The following is a 19,029-nucleotide window of genomic DNA, read 5'->3' as shown; positions in this document are numbered from 1 at the left end:
ACAAGCCAAGAGAACATGTTGGGGCATTCCTGGCTCCCGGTCACAAAGTGGATGCATAAGGCCATGCCTTTGAAGTCTATCTGCAGTCCAACACTAGTTTCTGGCTACCAGCCAGACGAAGATATTGCATGATGTTGGGGCACGTAACCTACAAATTTGAGCCGCTCTAGCGTTGTCAGCTCTACCATCAAAGAATGTTCGGTAGGCCCACTGAGCAAAAAATTGTCATCGCACTCCCAAGACCACATGCTGGCATCCTGAGTGCCCTCCATGAGCTGAACATCGTTAAGGCAATCCATGAGTCGAAAGAACTCGACCAACGCACGCTCTTGCATGTTAGGGTTCACATCCGGCCACCAACCCCATTCAATCCTTCTCTCACTGTGTGTGTCCTAGTGACTTCTTGTTGACGCAAGCAAATAGGTTGGGTGCAACATATTCTATCTTTCCTTTGCTCAACCACCAATCCGTCCAAAAAAGTGCCTTGTAGACCCTAAACAAGCCGGGCCAGTTGGTCGATCATCGACAACCGCAGGACCCCGCCGCTTAGGTCATATTGGTGTAAAGCACATGAAGAAACTCCATATTGATGGACTTTTGGAATCACTTCATTATGAATCATTTGAAACAGTTAAGAATTTTGAATTTTTTATTAGTGTTAGGAGTTACACATGTATGTGGGGACAACAACATTGTCACATGTAAAATCTCTGCAGATCATCAGATCCATCCATCACCTATCTTGGCATAGGCATAGTTCCGGTCTCATATGACTTTAATGTTTTCAGTATGTCCTTTTTGTTTGCTTTGTCAAACTATTAGAGTTGATTGTGTGCATATTTATTATGCAGATGATGTATGTTGCTTATCATGCTTTCTATTCGCTTGATGCTACATTTTGAATTGATAAAATTGACATTTATTAAAAAATATATGTTGTTGAGGACATGCACATAATTTACCATGGTAGCTTCCATATGAAACTATGAAAGGTACTTTATCAATGTCACAAGAGGCCACTGGCAAACCATTGATGATTATTCCATCAAACAAGTAAGAAATAGGAGCAGATATATTACATATTGACGCGTGACCTGTGAGCGATACCTACCAGACATGCATAAAAAAGTTGGGGTAAATTGTTACAAGTTTCCGTTTAATTGGGAGTTTGTGCAACTCACTCAATATTAACACTACCAAGGTAGCACAACAAAGTAACCAAAGCAAATGCAAATACTAACTACTCCCTTTGTTCCTAAATATAAGTATTTCTAGAGACTCCAATATAGACTACATACGGATGCATATATACATAGTTTAGAGTGTAGATTCATTCATTTTGCTCTGAATGCAGTCCATATTGAAATCTCTAGAAAGACTTATATTTATGAACAGAGGAAGCACAAAGTAAACAGTACCGTCTTTTTGTGACACAAAAATTGCAATAGCTTCTATGCTTCTACATACCCATTAAAATTTTGACCACCATGATGGCTCGCCACGCTAAATAATTAACTATGTTAATTTCATATCATGGGAGTGCATTCTTCAAACTCCTGGCATATACTTCTAGCCTATTTAATCCTTCTCTTGGAGAATTTGCTTCACCCACCTGTTTCACCATTGCACTGCCAATGATCACGCCATCTGCACCCCAGTCGGCAATCTATATATGTACATTTATAAGTGGATGTTAGCAATGTAATTACCTTGTTGAGATTTTGCAGTCAAGATTAACAACTTTTGGTGAATCTTTGTGTGTGTTGTTTACCTGGCTAACATGTTCCGGGGTTGATATGCCAAAGCCGACCGCCACTGCCTTGTCTGTGACCTGCAGACCATTATAAAAGATATGTGACCGGTGATACTTTCAACATAAAGATGGGAAAATTGACACTATTTGTTTTCTGGTTAACTTTAATTAATTTGATGGTTCTAAAATTCTTTTCTACAAACCTGTCTAATCTCCTGAAGAAGATCCTGTAACTCCAATGACACTTACCTGCATGATGCAAATTAGTTAGAGGATAAAATTTTAATTATGAGATCGACCACAAAGCCAAAATTGGAATAAGAAGTTAGGATTTTGCGCATGTGTTGTGCACTTACAAGGTAAATGAACCCTTCTGAAGCTTTTGTGATTTCTTTCATCCTCTCTAATGGTGTAGCTGGTGTTGTAAGGAGAATCTACATTCATCATTGGTTTAAAACATATAACTTGTTAATGACTGGTTCGCTTAATCCCGAGTTCTGCTAGCATTGCATTAATCTTGAGGGGGCATGCACATACCAGTTCTAGTTTGTTCTCGACGATTTCTTTCCTGAAACCGCGTATCTCGTCGTATGGAAGGTCGGGTATGATAAGACCTGGAGTACATGTAAAGAGTGTGAATTAGTAAATCCATTTGTATTATAAACATCGGTTGAAATAATTAGTTTGCTAAGGGTTCATTTAGTTTGAAGGATATCTGTTATAAAGCGGGGGAAAGCCTATTTCTTTCTCTCTCTTTTTTCAGGCGAAAGCCTATTTCAAGAGCTTAGAGGATTTCCTCGGAAAATTCTCTGTGGATGAGCATAAAATTCCTTCAGAATACTATTCATTTCACCTCGCAAAAAAAAGGAATACTATTCATTTCATATTCTTTTGGAGAAAACTACACATCGGATCGAAACTCATGATGGCAACTGCACATTCATATTAATTCAAACAGTTTGGTTTCGTTCAAAGCGAATAAGCTAGTCGTAATTGATCTAGTTACCTTTGACACCGGCTTCTTTGGCAGCGGCAGCGAAGTTCCCCGTCCCGCGGCGCACAATGGGGTTGAAATAAGAGAAGATGACCACGGGGCAGGACAGCTCCGGCGTCACCTCCTTGAGCATCGACATCACGGCGTCCGTGGTCGCGCCGGCAGCCAACGCCCGCGCAGCGGAGGCCTGGATCACCGGCCCGTCCAAGGAGGGGTCCGAGAAGGGCATGCCGAGCTCGATGACGTCGGCGCCGAGGGAGTCGAGTAGTCTGAGCGCCTTCGCCGTGGTCGCCAGGTCGGGGTCGCCGGCGGTGATGTACGGGATGAACGCCGTCTGCGCACGCGCAACAATGAAACTAAACCTTGGTCAACTCAGCTTCATCCTTCATAGCTAGGCTCGGGGGCACGTACCTTGCCACTCGCCCTGACCCGAGACATGGCCTCCGCCACGGAAAGGCCGCGCTCGCCGGCCGCGGACCGCGACGCGCGCTTCGCAGAAGGCGCGGGCGTGGTCACCGCCGCGACCGCCCGGACGACAAGCCTCCCCGGCGCGGCCACCGTCACGGCTGCCGCATGCCGTTGGCGCATCGGGTGGCTCAGCGACGTAGCCGTGGACGACGTGGAGGGGGGCGCCTTGAGCGCGAAAGCCATGTCGCCTAACGGATCGATGCTACGCACTTGACTAGTTGTTCACTGTATCTAGCACTTGGAGTCGAGAGCTGGGTCAGGCTTGAACCGTGGATGGGTTGGATACTGGGGGTGTGCGCGCGTTTATATACTAGGGGACTCCGCGGCGACAGAGAGCTAAGAGTCACTGGCAGGGCAGGACGACGGAGACGGAGGCACCGGTGCAGTGTGGTGGGGGAGGAACCCAGGACGCGTTACACCGTGAAGAACGTGTCTCGCGCTCGGCGGAGAAGAGGCGCATGCTCCTTCATGTGATGCGTCCACCGTACGTACAGTGGCACCGATGGCGAGGAAACGGCGTGGCCGGCCGGGCTCCCGTTCACCGGTGAGCGAGCGTCACGTGGCTGACGTCAAAACTAGTGGTGGAGTCAACCAGAGGACTGACTGATCAGTCGATGGCATCACATCACGGCACGGCACGGCACTGCACATGTATGTTGTGCTTGTATCACGAGCACGTGTTCTCCGCGCCTGTGGTAATCAGGAGACTTGCAGCCAGGCAGCCCCTGACCAGGCCTTCAGCTTCTACTCTCCCCGTTTTCAAATATTTGTCTTTATAGACATTTTAAATGGTTACAACATACGGATGTACTATGTAGACATATTTTAGGGTGTAGATTCACTCATTTTGCTTCGCATGTTGTCATTTGTTGAAATCGCTAAAAAGACAAATATTTGGAAACGAAGGGAGTAGAATACTCGCAATTTGGCTCGTGATTGTCAGGGCGTGTTTAGAGGCTCTATATGCACATGCATATGACGTCTTAATTTTGGATTTGGTGGTGGTGGTAGTTTGGGGTTTCCTTCCCCCTATAGTTAGGTTTGTTGAGTCACCGATGCTTCGGCCATGGTTACGGTGCTCAGTATCTTGGTGAAGGCGGCAAGGCTCCGGCGACGTCCTAGACTCAAAATAATATCCATCTCGCCTTATCAATGCTCCAGCGGTGCATCAAGCATTGATGGAGGGCATGTGAGGCTGTGTCCCTCACAGATCTGTTTGGGTTTGCTCGGCTTTGATCTTTGGTGGATGTATTTGGATCCAGTCGACATTGGTCTTCGACAGCTCCATCTTGATTGGGCATGCGCTCGTGGTTGTTACTCTGTTTGCAGCTACGGTCCTTCTGATCTACGTTTTTCTTCGTTGGTGACAGTTGCTGCTTTCGTGCGCTGACAATTTTTCAACTTTCAGCTACAACAATATTTGCCCGACTCTGGGAAAGGAGGAATACTGGCGGTGGAACGCCTTCAACTTGTTCCAGTTCGTGTAGTCGTTGCTGGATGCTCCATGGAACTGGTTGTAATTTTTTTCTTTTTACTTTGGCGGTTATTACATCTTATTAATGAATCAAAAGAATTTATTTATTAAAAAAGCATTTGGACCACGACACATGTCTGCATGTTCCCGAGGATAAGGGCATTTCCATCACGGACACGTAAAATAGACGCAGTATTTCATCCGCACCCACAGACAGTGATACGGGAGCCAGCCATCCAACCTTATCCCTCAAACTACAAGACACATTGCAAACATAATTTGAACAAACTAGACAAATTTCATGCAACTCGGATCATTTTTAATTGAACTGGACCAAATTCATTACATTTTCAACATGTTCCAACTAAACAAAAGCGGGCATAACATTTTTTAACCTAGCCTAAATCTTTGCAAGTCATGGTTGCATTCATGTTCCACGTCATCTCTTCCCCTTGTCCGGCAAGCTTAATTGCAGTGAGCTCCGGAAAAGTGAAACTGAGGGTTTTGTACGAAGGGAAGACTAGGACGACATGGGACACGAGACATGCCCATGTCTATGTTCAACGTCCCACTCTTCCTCGCCGAAGTCCATCATGTGGACATTTCCGGCCGAGGTGAGGTCCATGATTAACATGAACGGGTCGGCCCTGTGGTCAAGCACGAACCATGTGGGCGGCATGACCGAGGCAGAGCTAGCAACATCCGCGATCCCTTGTGCCTTTTTCTGTGTCCGCCTCCTTGTTGATCTCCGTGAAAAAAGCGTTAGTCTCCGCTCACATGACGCACAGCTGCCATTGCTCCCTACGCATGGACTGGCACATGGCCCGCAACTCATCCAAGGAAACCGGATTCTCCGTGAACATGGCCGCGACGGCATCCTCGTTTAGCGAGCACTCGGCGGCGCTCGTTGAGGAGCCAAAGGTTGTAGCGTTGGTCCGCCTGCATCAGCCGCAACGCCGTCACCGGTGGCCCGACTGATCTTTCGTCATGATGGCGTTAAAGTGATTCTGCTCCATGGTGAAACTGGCATGGACCGGCCGCACAGCAGGCTTGCCCGGCTGCAAGGCCGACAAATTCGTGCTTCTACTCCCGCAGAGAGAGACTCTCCCACATCACTCTAGAGCTCGCGGTTATGGCAAAGGTGATATGGTGTGGATCGTGCCGGGCATGGCCACATATAAATGGCGGACACCGGTCAGATCAAGCGGCCGGTGTTTCAATGCCGGCATTTTGTGGTTTTGATCGATGGTCCATCGTGTTGGATGGTTTGCAGCATTCAGACAGCTTGATACAAGCAGAACCATGGTACACAGGGACTGATGGTAGTACCGTGGGCGTGATCTATGTCATCAAGTGACGCCACCAATTGACGTCAAGAAGGTGACGCACTTCGCTCACATGTCCGTTAATTTGTGCTTGCACGGACGAGCCGGCCTGGCCACGTCGTTTCCGAGTCAGTCTAAGTGCACTGGATGGCGTACGTACTTACAGGAGCACGTATCGTGCATGTGCCAACCGCACTGAACCTAGACCATCTTCAGCCAAGTGCCTCTAATTCGATCCCTCAAACGCCTGCAGATATGCCCGATCAGTGATCGGGTGTGTCTGCTTTGATTCCCTATTTATTCATCCGTACAATCACAATTTTTATTTTTTTTCTTATATGTCCGATTATTTGTATGTGATTGGTGACGATGAAGAGAAAGAGAAAGAAACGAATAAATAAAGAAAAAAAAAGATGATCCGTGATGAGGCCGCGTTCTATGTGACGGATTGACCGGGCGCGTCCAGGCGTATCCGCGAGCCCTCATATCCTCCCAATATTCGAGATGGATATGAGGGTTTGCGAATAGCCCGGACATATAGGAAAGATATGAGGCGTTCGGTTGGGTCAATTTTTTACTACTTTTTGCTTCTCTCTCCTGTCCAGTCAATGGTCCCCGCGTACGCCCGGTCAATTTGAGGAGTCCAGTTGTAGATGCTCTTGGTACTAGCTTTTTTTTGCATGATAATATGTGTCTCATTTATATCATAAAGACCAAAATACAAGTCATGTAAGGACCGACATGACAAAACTGAAAAGATAGCACATCAGCCGCCGAAGAAAAGAATGACAACTCACCTCCTCACCCGAACTCGACGCATCTTCATCGCTGATATGCAGCTTTGTAGACCTCCAAGGTGGCTCCCCAAAAGTGAAGCCCTTACTGTTGAACGAATCGTACCGGGGCAACATCCCGGGCACGCCATCGAACTTCAGATCTGGCACCCCACCACGACTAAGACGTCGTAAGAGGAAACCATACCTGTCATCCATGAACCACGAACCCAGCACACGCTTCGTCTTCCAGATATCGTCGATGCAGACCACAATCTGCTTCCGCTCCTGGACTACCTCCCAAGCTTCGCGCCGACGCTGGAGCAAACGTCGTCGCAACGACGGAGCCCGAGGACACAGGTCCACCATGAGGATGCCGTCGCCGCCACACCATCCTTACTTGAACAGACTGGTTTCCAAATTCATCCCCAACCATAGGACTGATGGCCTCGTCAGGAAAGGATCCGAAGAATTGTTATTCATCGTCGTCATCGTCGCCGCCGAAGCCAAGACGATAAACAGGCTAAAAACCTAGACTACGAGAGAGTAAATACGATCTACGCGCGTGAATCAGGCGACCCCTCTCACCACCGATGACCGAGGTCGCCGGCGGAGGGAAGCCGCCGAAGGACAGCGCTAGAAGATTGGCCTCCTCGAGGTGGCTAGGGTTCCAGCCGCGAGGACGAGAGGAAAAACGATCTTCAAGCTAGAGAATTCAGCCCGAAGAGAGATCCTCTTAGTACTAGCTTTTACTCCATTCATTTCTTTTTAGTCTGCATATAAGATTTGGTCAAAGTCAAACTTTGTCAACTTTGACTAAGTTTGTAGAAAAAATACCAACATTCATAATATGAAATCAATATTGTTTGATACATCATGAAATTAATTTTCATATCATATAGCTTTAGTATTATAGATGTTGATATTTCTTTTAACAAAGTTAGTCAAACTTTACGATGTTTGACTTCGACCAAATCTTATATACAGACTAAAAAAACGAAGGGAGTACTACAAAGGCTACAAGCACGCGTGTACTAGCTAGGAGTAGGCAACAAGGCACGTTCTTCACGGCGTTGACCGGTGGGGGCTTGGGTGGGTTCGTCTTCCTCAAACTGAACTCTACATTGACTGGTGTTCGTATGTGCGGACAGCTCTATTCCGCGGTCCGCGGAATATATAAACGACTCCAGAGCTCATGTCGAGTGTGACCCAGCCCCAAGTCCAAGTGTTGTACGTACATTCGCCGTACAGCTCGACAGTCAACTTAGTGAACTCCTCAGCGATCGACATGGACTTCGCGCCCAAGGCCGCAAGGCGTCCCCCTCCCCGTCGTCCTCGCCTGCGCCGGGGAGGCTTGCGGTCAGGGCCGTCGCCGAGGGCGCCACTCCGGGGAGGCGGGCGCTCAGAAGTAGAACCAGGCCACACGTCCCTGAGGCGTTCGCGCCCGCCGCCCTGTCGGTGGCGCTGACCTTGCCCAGGGTCCGGGAGCAGGGCAAGGTACGTATAACTGATAACTGTTTGCACTGCACCCAGCTTAATTTGGAGCACAGACACAGGTACACAACTCGACCGATATGCTGCCAAGGTTCCATATTGAGAGCGTGTGCAGATGGCCTTCCTTCCGTTCATCACCGCCGGCGACCCCGACCTGGCGACCACGGCGGAGGCGCTGAGGATCCTCGACGCCTGTGGCGCCGACGTCATCGAGCTCGGCATGCCCTTCCCGGACTCCTACGCGGACGGGCGGGTCATCCAGGCCTCCCGTTCAACAACCACTTAATTACAGTGTCTGATCTTCCTTATGCTGAGGCATGCCCATTCAGGAATGAAGCCTTCAAGGATAACCAATATCTGAAACAAAACAGAGCAGGATTTCTAGTGCCAGCCATTAACAGTTTCCTTTCTGAATTAATGTTTTCAGGTGCTACTTACAACACCAGCCACACCAGGAGAGAGGATGAAGAAAATCACTAATGCTCCACACGGCTTTGTTTACCTTGTAAGTGCCAAATGGAGGCATAAATTCGTCCCAGTGAATTGTTCCCTGCAAGTTTACCTTTTTCATCTTAATTCTTTAATCTCACTATCAGGTAAGTGGCAATGGAGTTACAGGTCCACGAGCAACTGTGAACCCACTCGTTAGAGATCTTCTTAAGGAGATTAAGCAGGTTCGAACAAATAATTATAAAATTCATCCCCTTTGTCAATGATCTTGTCAAAATTATCATCTTGTATATACTCCTGGATATATGCTCAAAAGGTTATACTCCTGGATATATGCTTAAAATAAACCCACTCCGTTGGAGATGCAGTAATACTCTCAATTATATAAGGTAGACTGACTAGGGTTCCAGCCGCGAAGTCTAGATTTGGCGAAGTCTAGATTTGGTCCCTCAACTTTAAAACCGGACAACTTGCGCCCTTAACTACTGAAACCGGCCAAGATTCATCCCTGGTCACGGTTTTGACCGGTTTTGGTGCTGTCCCAACCCGGTTTTGACCGTGCCGACTCAAATTCGCATACCTTTTCCAAGTCCGTTTAATGTTTTCAAATTCGGGTATTTTTTTCAAATACGTGAACTTTTTAAAAATTTGTGTACTTTTCCAAATCTGCGTACTTTTTCCAAGTTCACGCACTTTTTTTTAAATCCACGTACTTCTTTAAAGTTCCTGTGGTTTTTTTAAAATTCATGTAATTTTTAAAAATTGGCATACTTATTCCTATTCACGTATATTTTTTTGGGTTTGAAAATTTTATGTGAAATTGAAAACATATGCGGATTTGAATATCTTTTACGCGAATTAGAAAAAAAATGTGTGGATTTGAAAATTTATGTCAACTTGAAACAAGTATGTGAATTTCAAACAAAGTTCATGGATTGGAAAGGAACACGGATTTGAAAAAAATACACGAACTTTGAAAAGTATGCGGATTTGAAACAAGTACGCGAATTTAAAAAACAGATGGATTTGAAAAAAATACTTGGATTCGATAAAATTACACGAAGTTGAAAAAATACACTGATTTGAGAAAATTACGCAAATTAAAAAAATCATGGATTTGAAAAAGTACACAAATTTCAAAATAGTTCACAGATTTGAAAAAGGTATGTTTATTTTTGAAAAAATTGCACGACCTTGAAAAACTATGTGGATTTGAAAAGAGTATGTGAATTTTAAAAAGTTCACGGATATGAAAAAATTACGCGAATTTTAGTCGGAACCGGTCAAAACCGGGGTCAGTCAGCACCAAAACCGGTCAAAATCGAGACCAGGGACAAACCTTGTCCGGTTTCGTTAGTTCGGGGTGCAAGTTGTCAGGTTTCGGAGTTGAGGGACCAAATCTAGACTTCATCAAGAGTTGAGGGACGAAAAGTATACTTTTCTCTTTATATTAATGTGTTCCAAAACTTGTGTAAGCAAGATACTAACCTACAAAGCATTCTTTGGAGAAACACACCTATGTGAGCCCGACTGCTGGTCACAGTCTATGAGATTGGGTAATCTCTAGGAAGCTCACGAGAAGGTACGGAGTATGGCTAATAAGCTCCACCCGTGGGGTTTAGCCTTCGGCAGCCACGTATCAGCTGACAATAGGCAAAACTTCTGCACGCCAAACTGACAATTCAAGGCATAGTCCATTATTCAGTTGTGAAGAAGTCTAATCATGTTGCTCTAGGTGGAGTTCAACTTAACAGTGTCTACTGAAATTTCTGATATATCAAACATTGTTTGGAACAGTTGACAAACTTATGTGCCTCGAGATCTGGTGGGGGATTGTTGAATCATAGATGGGCTTTAGGCCCATATGAACAATGATTCCTGGTTAATCTTGAGGCCCATGTATGATATGGCAGGTGGTGGGAAATTTAGTCCCACCTTGCTAGTTGAGGAGAGTTGAGACCCTTTTATAAGGGTTGCTCTATCACTTGCCATTGGAAGCTTCGGAAAAGGAGTGATACACGCGCGCTCCTCCTCCTTCGCCCCCCGCCTCGCCTCGTCGCGCGCGCCGCAGGTTGCGGGAATGAGCCGACGCGGAGCTTATTTTTGCCGCTCAGGAACAAATTAATTAATTAGGGATTAATTAACGAGTCGCTAACAGGTGGGCCACTGTCCAAGACGTTGGACTGTGGGCTCACTTGCGTTCCCCGGATTCATCAACTCCGTTCGCGGGTGTGCGACCCTTCTCCGGGAACGACGACTCCCTTCCCGGGAGTGCGTCGACTCGGTCGTGGGCCTAAGCCCAGGCCCACGACTTCCTACCCGACAGCCTATATAAGAAGGCTCTGCCCAATGGAGTGACCTAGTTCAGTTCACTCACTCCCTCTCGCGTAACCTAGCCGTCATCTACTGTTCCTTACTCCATGCTGCCTCCGGCGACCCCATCCCGACGATCGTGTGCACGGTTGGTCGGGAGAGCAGGTGCCTCCGGAATCCTGTTGTTTGAGATCCTGCCTGGGAGAACGACAATAAGGTTTTTGGGGAGCGTCTCGACGCGACTGCTCCCGATCCATCCCCAACTCCGCCAGCCTCTGCTTCCACTACTTCCCCTGCATCGGCACCATGGCCGACGATGCCGCCGCGAAGAAGAAGGCTACGGATGACGCCGAGGCTGCTGCTGCCGCCGCCGCGTTGGGCCTGACCAACCGGAGGGTATGATATGTTCATCCCTCGTTTACTCGTATTTGTGCTAGCCATGTATGTGCTGCTCATAGATGGTTCGCTTCTATATTCTGTACGTGCTAGTATGCTTATGTATCACTATAAAATGCATACCTTTTATGCCATGCTTAATGTATACTCATGGATTAGTTTAATTGGAAAAGTGCTAATATTTCCAACACCTCTTATGTGGCTAGATATTGCAGACAACAAAGCAACACTATTCTTCTTTCTAAAATGTTTTTACACTCCCAGATCAAATCTACTAAAGTGCAACTATAAATTTCTACTTTCATCAGTCATGTGGGACCACTCATTGGCCGGTTGCCACTTCCGTACTTTTGTTTCTTTTTTTCCTCTTTTTATTCCTTATTTATTCATTTCGGCCATTCACATCTTTCCCCCCACAAGTGCAACCATCCCGCGCACCATCTCTCTCGTCCCCTCCTCTCCGGACAACGCCACCACCACTCTTGTTTGCTCATGTTGTGGCCAGCGCCGAATCCTCATCACACTCCCTTCCCCCTCTCGCCTCCCGGCGATAGAGCTCGATAGCGGGCCCAAAGTGCTTGTGGCGGAGGTCCTGCCCCTCTCTGTCACGCAGGTGGTTGCTGCGGAGCTCAATTGGATCAACATAGAGTTCGGCTCCAATGAAGTGCCACCTATTTCTCAGCGCAGAGTTCGGCTCCAATGAAGGAAGCTGGGGTGGAGGGAAGTGTGAGGCACTCAACCTTGAGGGTAGGAATGGGCCATGGCATCATCAAACGAGGCCATGGTTGGAACTGGTGGCAGCCTGACAAGCGCCTAGGTGTCGGCTCGTCATGAAACTTTGGTTGTGCCAAAAATTTGGTGTATACATGGGCCTCTATATACCAGTCTCCATAAGAGAAGAGCACAGGAGGTGTGAGTGTTGTGGATTAGAGAGGGAGAGAGAGACAGTTATGAGAAGACATACCTTGTGGTGCTCATTGAAGAACTGTGTCCCAAGCGAGCAGAAGCATAGGAAGGAGATGATGTACATGGCGTCGGCATGGAGCAGGCAGCGGACAGAGGAAGCATCCCTCCATCGAGGGAACCACGCCAGGGAGCCCCTGATCACCGGGCTATGCAGCCGCTATCGCGACCCCCTCCTGCTGGCGGCAGAGGCGGTGTGCCACCCAGGCCAGTGCGGCCGCCTCATCCTCCACAAGCGCGAGCAGGCCAAGGAGGAAGACCGCCAGGAACCCCGCGGTAGCCATCTCGGGTCGAGCTTCGGGAGGCGAAGGAGATGACGGCGGCAGGGCAAGAAGGCGGGCGCGGGTTAGGATTTGGAGGGGAAGAGAGAGAGAGAGAGGGGTGAGGCAGCAGGAAGAGGAGAGGGAGCGACGCGAGTGCGAGGGGGAGGAGGCGGCTAGATCATCTCCACGAAAGCGGCTGCGTTTTATACACCTATTTGCGAAATGACGAAAATGCCATCGGTGGGGCATGGAAATTACACACGGTGGCACACTGTTTCTATCACTATTCATTGCGACAGTGCCTCGGGTTCGATCCGACGGCCGAGGCCGTGTAGTGACTCAATCTGACGGTCCAGATCCCATCAAGAAAACGAAATAGACGACTCAATATTACCGGCCGCAACACCACTTACATCTTGGGGAAAATTAGTAAGCCAAATATGTTAGATGTAGATTATAGCCCTCGAACCATAACCAGCTAGTAGATGAGCAAGGATATTACAAAGACGAGAACAAGCATGCATCAATCTTATAATCTATGAAGTTCGTTTATAGCTTGAACTTAGTTTCTTGGAAGAGGATGCCAAGAAGTGCACGGTCCCCAATGCAAGCTTGGGCAAGAGGGGTTCGTGATGAAAATAACTCGACCCATATTAAACTCTTCAGCAAGGCTGATAGCATTTATCATGGCCAATGTTTTTCTTTTCACCTGGGTTGTAAGTTGTTTTAACAGGATTGCAAGTTTTTTAGAAAGAGAAAAAGGACCACCTAAAAAAAGGACTACCAGGGCCAGGCCAAAACCCACTGGCGGCCCAAACGCCCTGCCGCAGCCCGGCCCTGTGAAAAGCCCAAACGTTCTGCGGCTGGGTTGGGGTTTTGTGCAGTTATAAACCAGACCCACGCTTCCCTTGCGCCCTCCCCTCGCAGTCGAACGGCCTCGCCACCCCCGCTCCTCTCCTCTCTCTCCTCTCGCCCACGTCCGCCACCACCGAAGAAGCTGCCATGGCGGCCGGCGACACAGGCGCCGCGGCGGGCGGAGCGGGCAAGGACGACGAGCCCGAGCCGCCGCGGGAGCTGGACGCGGCGGGCGAGCGAACCACCCCCGATCACCACGCTCCGGTGTCGCCGGGCGCTTCCGAAGAGAAAGAGGGCGCCAGCGGAGCAGCCGAGGCGGGGCAGGACGACGCGCCCGAGCCGGAGGAGGGCGGCGACACCACGGAGGACGATGTGGATGAGGAGGATGAGGAGGCGGAAGGGGACGGGGAGGAGGAGGAGGGAGACGAGGACGAGGACGAGGACGAGGAGGACGCCCCGATGGACCTGCCGTTCGCGCCCGCGGAGGAAGAGGTACTCGGCCTCGCCTCGCCTCCCACCCCATCCCCCCGACTCGCGTTCCCTCTTGCGGCGCGACGAGGGTTTTTGCGGTTTCCATTTCCCTCGCTCTCGCGGGCATTCCGTCGAGCGGTTGGTGCGCGCTTCGAGGGCGACCGCTCTTGTTAGAATAACTAAGCGATTCTGTGCCTCAGGGTGAGCGAGGACAGCCCACGCGGCACGCTGTGCTCGATGCTGGTTGAATCCTCCTCCGTCCATGGGACAGAGGGTGAATTCCTGGGGAACATGCATCCATCTTGCATTTTCTTTGCTATTGTGATTTGTGGGCCATGCAATTTGCATTTACAGCTGAGAACTGCCCATATCTGTTAGTATTACAACTGGAGTTTAATTGTAACTGTTGTGGAGCAATTGTTTCTAGATGACGTCAAGTTGCATTTACAGCTGAGTACTGTGAATATGGCACTCGAATGTACTCCCTACATAGTTATTACAACTGGAGTTTACTTACCAAGCAACTGCTTATCGTGAACATGAAACTTCAATGCACATATTTCGCAATTGGTGTTTAGTTGCTTTGTTAGATGCCTTGTCAGGAAGACATAAATAGTTGCCAAACATGCTCCCTTGGAATTATAGTAATATCGTGTTGTCTGAATGTTCAATCTTCTGGTTGTAATTATCTGCAGTCACTTGAGGAGACAACTGCAGTTGATCCAAGCTATACTATCTCTCTTATAAGGCAACTAATACGTAAGGGATCCAGTTTGGAGAAAGAGTTCAGGTGAGTGGTACTTCCAGATTTTCCCCCATTAAGTATGTTTAGCAATGAAGGCTGTTATTAAAACGACCTGGTTGTCCTAATAATGTCTACCTCATGCAAAAAGTGACAAGCAAAGGGTCAATTCTGATGACGGGGATTCAATGCAACCGGATAACACGGATCCTTCTGAGAAAAGTGACAAGCAGGGTCTTCCAGAAGAAAGGAGTGTCAGTCCTAAGGATCAGTTGGTAGAGTGTGGTTGTATTCTGCAGGATCTTGCGGCTAGTACACCTCAAGCAGAACTTATGGTATTTATCTGCATCATTCTCTTGTATAAGGATGTATTTCTTCTATAGGTTTGTCATAAACAGAAGTTTTGCTATATGAAACTTGTTTATTGCTGCTCAATTTCTTACTGAACAAGATACTAGCAAGCAGGAAGTGTGAGAGATTTTGATTGCCTTATCTGCACTGGCTTTAGACATTGTTTGGATATCCTGGATTTTAATACGATGTGGTTGGCTTGTTAGATCAATTAGGAGTAGATAAGCAAAAAAATAAGGTGGATAATTGTAATTGTTTCATTCTTTTAGTTTTGTAGCTCCTTTGTGCTTATATTTTATCTTCCTGGCCCTGAATTTTAGTTCGGTATCAGTTTATTGTAGCAAATTCTTTACTATAATTTGTGAACCATATTAATTATTGCTGGTGATAGCTAGTTGTAGTGTGAATGCGTATGTCATAATAACATGCTAATTCTAACAAAAAATTTAAATGGAAGAATGGCCAGGTTGCAGTAAGTCAAAAGTATTTCTCCTAAATCCTAATTGATCTAAGAGCAAATCAATTGTTCAAAGGAACTACAAAAGGAAATTAAGGCATAATAAACAGAATTATCCACCTTACTTTATACCTTAGTAATTGTGCATCTTCTGCTGCTAACAACACATTATATTTAACCCTTGTAGATTAATAACCTTGTGATTGAAGTGCTTTTGGACAACCTTCATACGGCAAAGTCGTCTAGGATGAAGGTGAAATGAAATTTTCCTCTACTGCTACCTCCGTTTTTGTTAAGCATGTATTAAAGTATCTTGTTTCTTTGAATCTTTTGTCCCTGCAGGGAATTTGTCTTGGAATCATGGGAAACTTAGTCTGTCATGAATCTCTAGTTGCTGCAATCTCTTCGAAAAAAGGTTTAATTGCAACTGTCGTGGAGCAATTGTTTCTAAATGATGTCAAATGCCTTTCTGAAGCATTCAGGTTGGGTATCTTTGGGATTAAGTTTTTTTTGCTGGACTCAAATTTATTATTTAGAACCAAGTTTTTTATTATTTATTTATCAGCCGTTTGACAAGCTGTTTACTATTCTAGCATTGCAAGATATTTCATCCCGTGAAATTTAAGTCGTATCATGTAAAAAAATCTTGGTAGTTTAGCTCAGCACACACACGATTACCATGTTGATATATTATTTATGTTCTTGAATTTGTGCATTTTGTATTGGTCAGAAACCCATTCAATTTTACCACATAACTATGCAAATGCCCACATGCAAAACTACACATCCTTACATCACATGTTACATGCATACCTACATTTGGACATAACCAATCAATCACAAGTTGTTGAACTTGTGGATGAAAATGCTTGAACATACAGTACTTTTGCAAAAATATAACCATTTTCAACTGTGTTAATAGGTTATGTACTTATGTTATTAATCATCTGGGGGATAGGAGCTAAGTAAATTTAGATTTTGTTTTTCTTGATAATTTAATTTTCTATTGTCGATGTTGAAAACTTGGAGAAGCTGCTTTCTAAGAAGCTGCTTTCTAATTGTTCTGAGTTGTAGACAATGAGAACTGAGAAGTTCCATCTATGCTCTGTTCTTTTTTGCTTATTTTGACTTGTGTTGCTGTCTGTAAAAAAAAACTTACACCCCGAGATAGTTGGAATGAGTATTGTTGCTAAATTTCATCAGTGTTGCATCCTCACACAGTTTTTCTTAGATAGGTTGTTCGCTGCCATTCTTCGGTCCAGTGCATCTGTTTCTTGGGCTCAAGCTCTTTTACCTGATGAGATTCTTTCACGTATTCTACTGATAGTTGGGAAGACAGATAATTGTACATTACTTGAAAAGGTATTGTACTGAATTCGTATATGCAACTTGTTGTGACTGCGTATTGTACTGAATTCCTATATGCAACTTGTTGTGAATAATCCGTAGAGTTGGTCCTCACAACTTTAGTGACTTTGGTTCTTTTTAAATTGAATTTTGACATATATGGACACATTATATTTGTTTTGTAGGACTTGTGTAACATAAATTGTTTTAATCATCTTAGCTCGTTCTTCTATACGTGATGGTTAGGCATGTGTGTTTGCCTGCTTAACTCTTTTATCAGTTTCAAGAAGGTCGTCATTGAATACTCCCTCTGTACCGAAATAGAGAAGGTCGTCATCGAATACTCCCTCTGTACCGAAATACTTGTAGTTGAGGGAAACTAGTACAAGTTTCCCCAACTACAAGTATTTCGGTACAGAGGTAGTAGTTTCTATGGACTGTTTCATCTTCCCAAACACTTCTTAGTTGTATGGTCCAGTCTTACTCATTGCTACCATATCCATGTTATCCGAACAATGTAGAATTATCCTTGGTCAGAATGAGGTTCTTTTTTTTCCATGGCAATTGCTTGGTTCTCTTCTGTGAAAATTCTTCTCTTAGGAGAATATCTGAATTTTTTTGACTGCATTGATACTCTTGAGAAACATGTGACTGCAAATTGCAAATTTATCAAACTTTTAGCTGCAGAGGTCTTATGGTCTTTGAACTAGCATCTATTTGCTTATCGTTCTACAATAACTTTTATAGCAGTGAAAGCCTTTATTTCCTTAAAATTATACTGTAAAACTAATGTTGCCTATTGTTATGTGTTGTATGATTCGGTTGAAATTGTCAGCCCAGCCGAATTATCACAACTACTTTCATCTTATTATACTATGGTTCAGCTGAAAATTTTCCATCTTTATATTTGCATGTGTTCAACTGTTTGGTTATTTCTTATGTGAATTACTGGTCGCAGATCATTGACTTCCTATCAACTGTCATTGATAATCGAGATGTGATTGCTATGCTTATCCAGCCCTTGCTTAAACTGGGTTTAGTTGACCGTGTTATTGGGTTACTAACAAATGAGATTGAAAGATCACCGGCTGAGAAGCTAGACAGGTATGTTGAACTAACTTGAAATTTGGCAAGATTTTCATTTTATAAAAGTTATCTGTTACAGATTTTGAACTATTATTGTTCTAGGTATCATGGAAACTTCTCCTATGTACTCCCTCCATTCCAAAATGCAAGGTGTATTAAATTTGAGAAATGTCAAACTTATCTAGGTTTGGTCAAATAGAAAACGTTTGACCTTTTGAAAAACCAATACACTTTACATTTTAGATTGGAGGGAGTATGTGGTAAATTTTCTGTAGTTAAGAAATAAATCATAGGAAAAACACCTAAGGGCCTGTTTGGATATGTGGTATTTCTCTGGAGATTTATGGCATTCAGTTCGATTATGGGCTGAATGCTGAAGCTCCCAAAACAGTCATGTAAGGAATCCTCAAGGATTTGAATCCTCCATAATCCCGTTTAAAGTCATTGTTTCAAAGAGATCCTTAAAGCTTTGTAGAATATTTTTTCTATTTCATGTCTTCTAGGCAAAGTTTAGGTCCTTAACCTGTGTTCTGAGACGCGGCCATTTGTTGTGTTCCAATAATATGGTCTGAGCATTTTAAATTTCTTACATTCCCACTTCCTAGTTTTAATTTAATAGGACTGTAGCTGCATTTCTCTGTCACTGCGATAACCCTTCTTAGTTATTGAATTTTGAATTAACAACCTGGGATAGTAATGAATTTACCTTACCTTTTTCTTAACACGTTTCAGATCGGGTTCTCTTGATTTGATCCTTCACTTCATGGAAGAATTATCAGCCATACACTGTGTTTCAAAGGCAATGTCATCGAATGACCGGCTGATTAAAGTGTTAGTTAACATGATCAAGTGGCCTGATAAAGTTGAGGTGAGCATGTTGCCACCGCTACATATATTTGTTCATCAGCCCGGTCGAATTCTGGTTCATATATACATTTTTAAAGAAATGCATTATGTTGTTGCCTCCTTGGTACCAAATTGTTAGCTTGACCAACTCATAACTCTTAACAAGCAAGCTGCTCCAATTTTTTTGATTGTCAGTAAGTCATGATTC

The 19,029-nt window shown here is 45.4% G+C and overlaps 2 protein-coding genes across 2 annotated transcripts in view; one reads left to right on the top strand and one right to left on the bottom strand.

The window, feature by feature from the left end:
* Positions 1-947: 947 nt before the first annotated feature.
* Positions 948-3,398, bottom strand: LOC119300220 (tryptophan synthase alpha chain-like). Its single transcript, XM_037577247.1, has 7 exons — positions 3,159-3,398; positions 2,760-3,081; positions 2,291-2,367; positions 2,053-2,187; positions 1,957-1,986; positions 1,772-1,831; positions 948-1,666 (listed from the first exon to the last, which is right to left on the bottom strand). The coding sequence occupies exons 1-7, from the start codon at positions 3,396-3,398 to the stop codon at positions 1,532-1,534; spliced, it is 999 nt and encodes a 332-aa protein (XP_037433144.1). The 3' UTR covers positions 948-1,531.
* Positions 3,399-13,935: 10,537 nt separating this feature from the next.
* LOC119303558 (protein SAAL1-like) overlaps positions 13,936-19,029 on the top strand; it is a 6,482-nt gene continuing 1,388 nt past the window's right edge. The window contains exons 1-8 of the mRNA XM_037580688.1: positions 13,936-14,013; positions 14,688-14,782; positions 14,886-15,069; positions 15,730-15,795; positions 15,885-16,024; positions 16,778-16,904; positions 17,848-17,993; positions 18,708-18,843. Of these exons, the coding sequence (XP_037436585.1) occupies positions 13,981-14,013; positions 14,688-14,782; positions 14,886-15,069; positions 15,730-15,795; positions 15,885-16,024; positions 16,778-16,904; positions 17,848-17,993; positions 18,708-18,843 (927 nt within the window). The 5' untranslated portion in view covers positions 13,936-13,980. The remainder of the gene's footprint in view (positions 14,014-14,687; positions 14,783-14,885; positions 15,070-15,729; positions 15,796-15,884; positions 16,025-16,777; positions 16,905-17,847; positions 17,994-18,707; positions 18,844-19,029) is intronic.

Source organism: Triticum dicoccoides, chromosome 5A (assembly GCF_002162155.2).
Source record: "Triticum dicoccoides isolate Atlit2015 ecotype Zavitan chromosome 5A, WEW_v2.0, whole genome shotgun sequence".
In the NCBI taxonomy this organism is placed as follows: domain Eukaryota; kingdom Viridiplantae; phylum Streptophyta; class Magnoliopsida; order Poales; family Poaceae; genus Triticum; species Triticum dicoccoides.
Note: the sequence above shows the minus strand (reverse complement) of the source record. Positions and strands in the feature narration are given on the sequence as shown.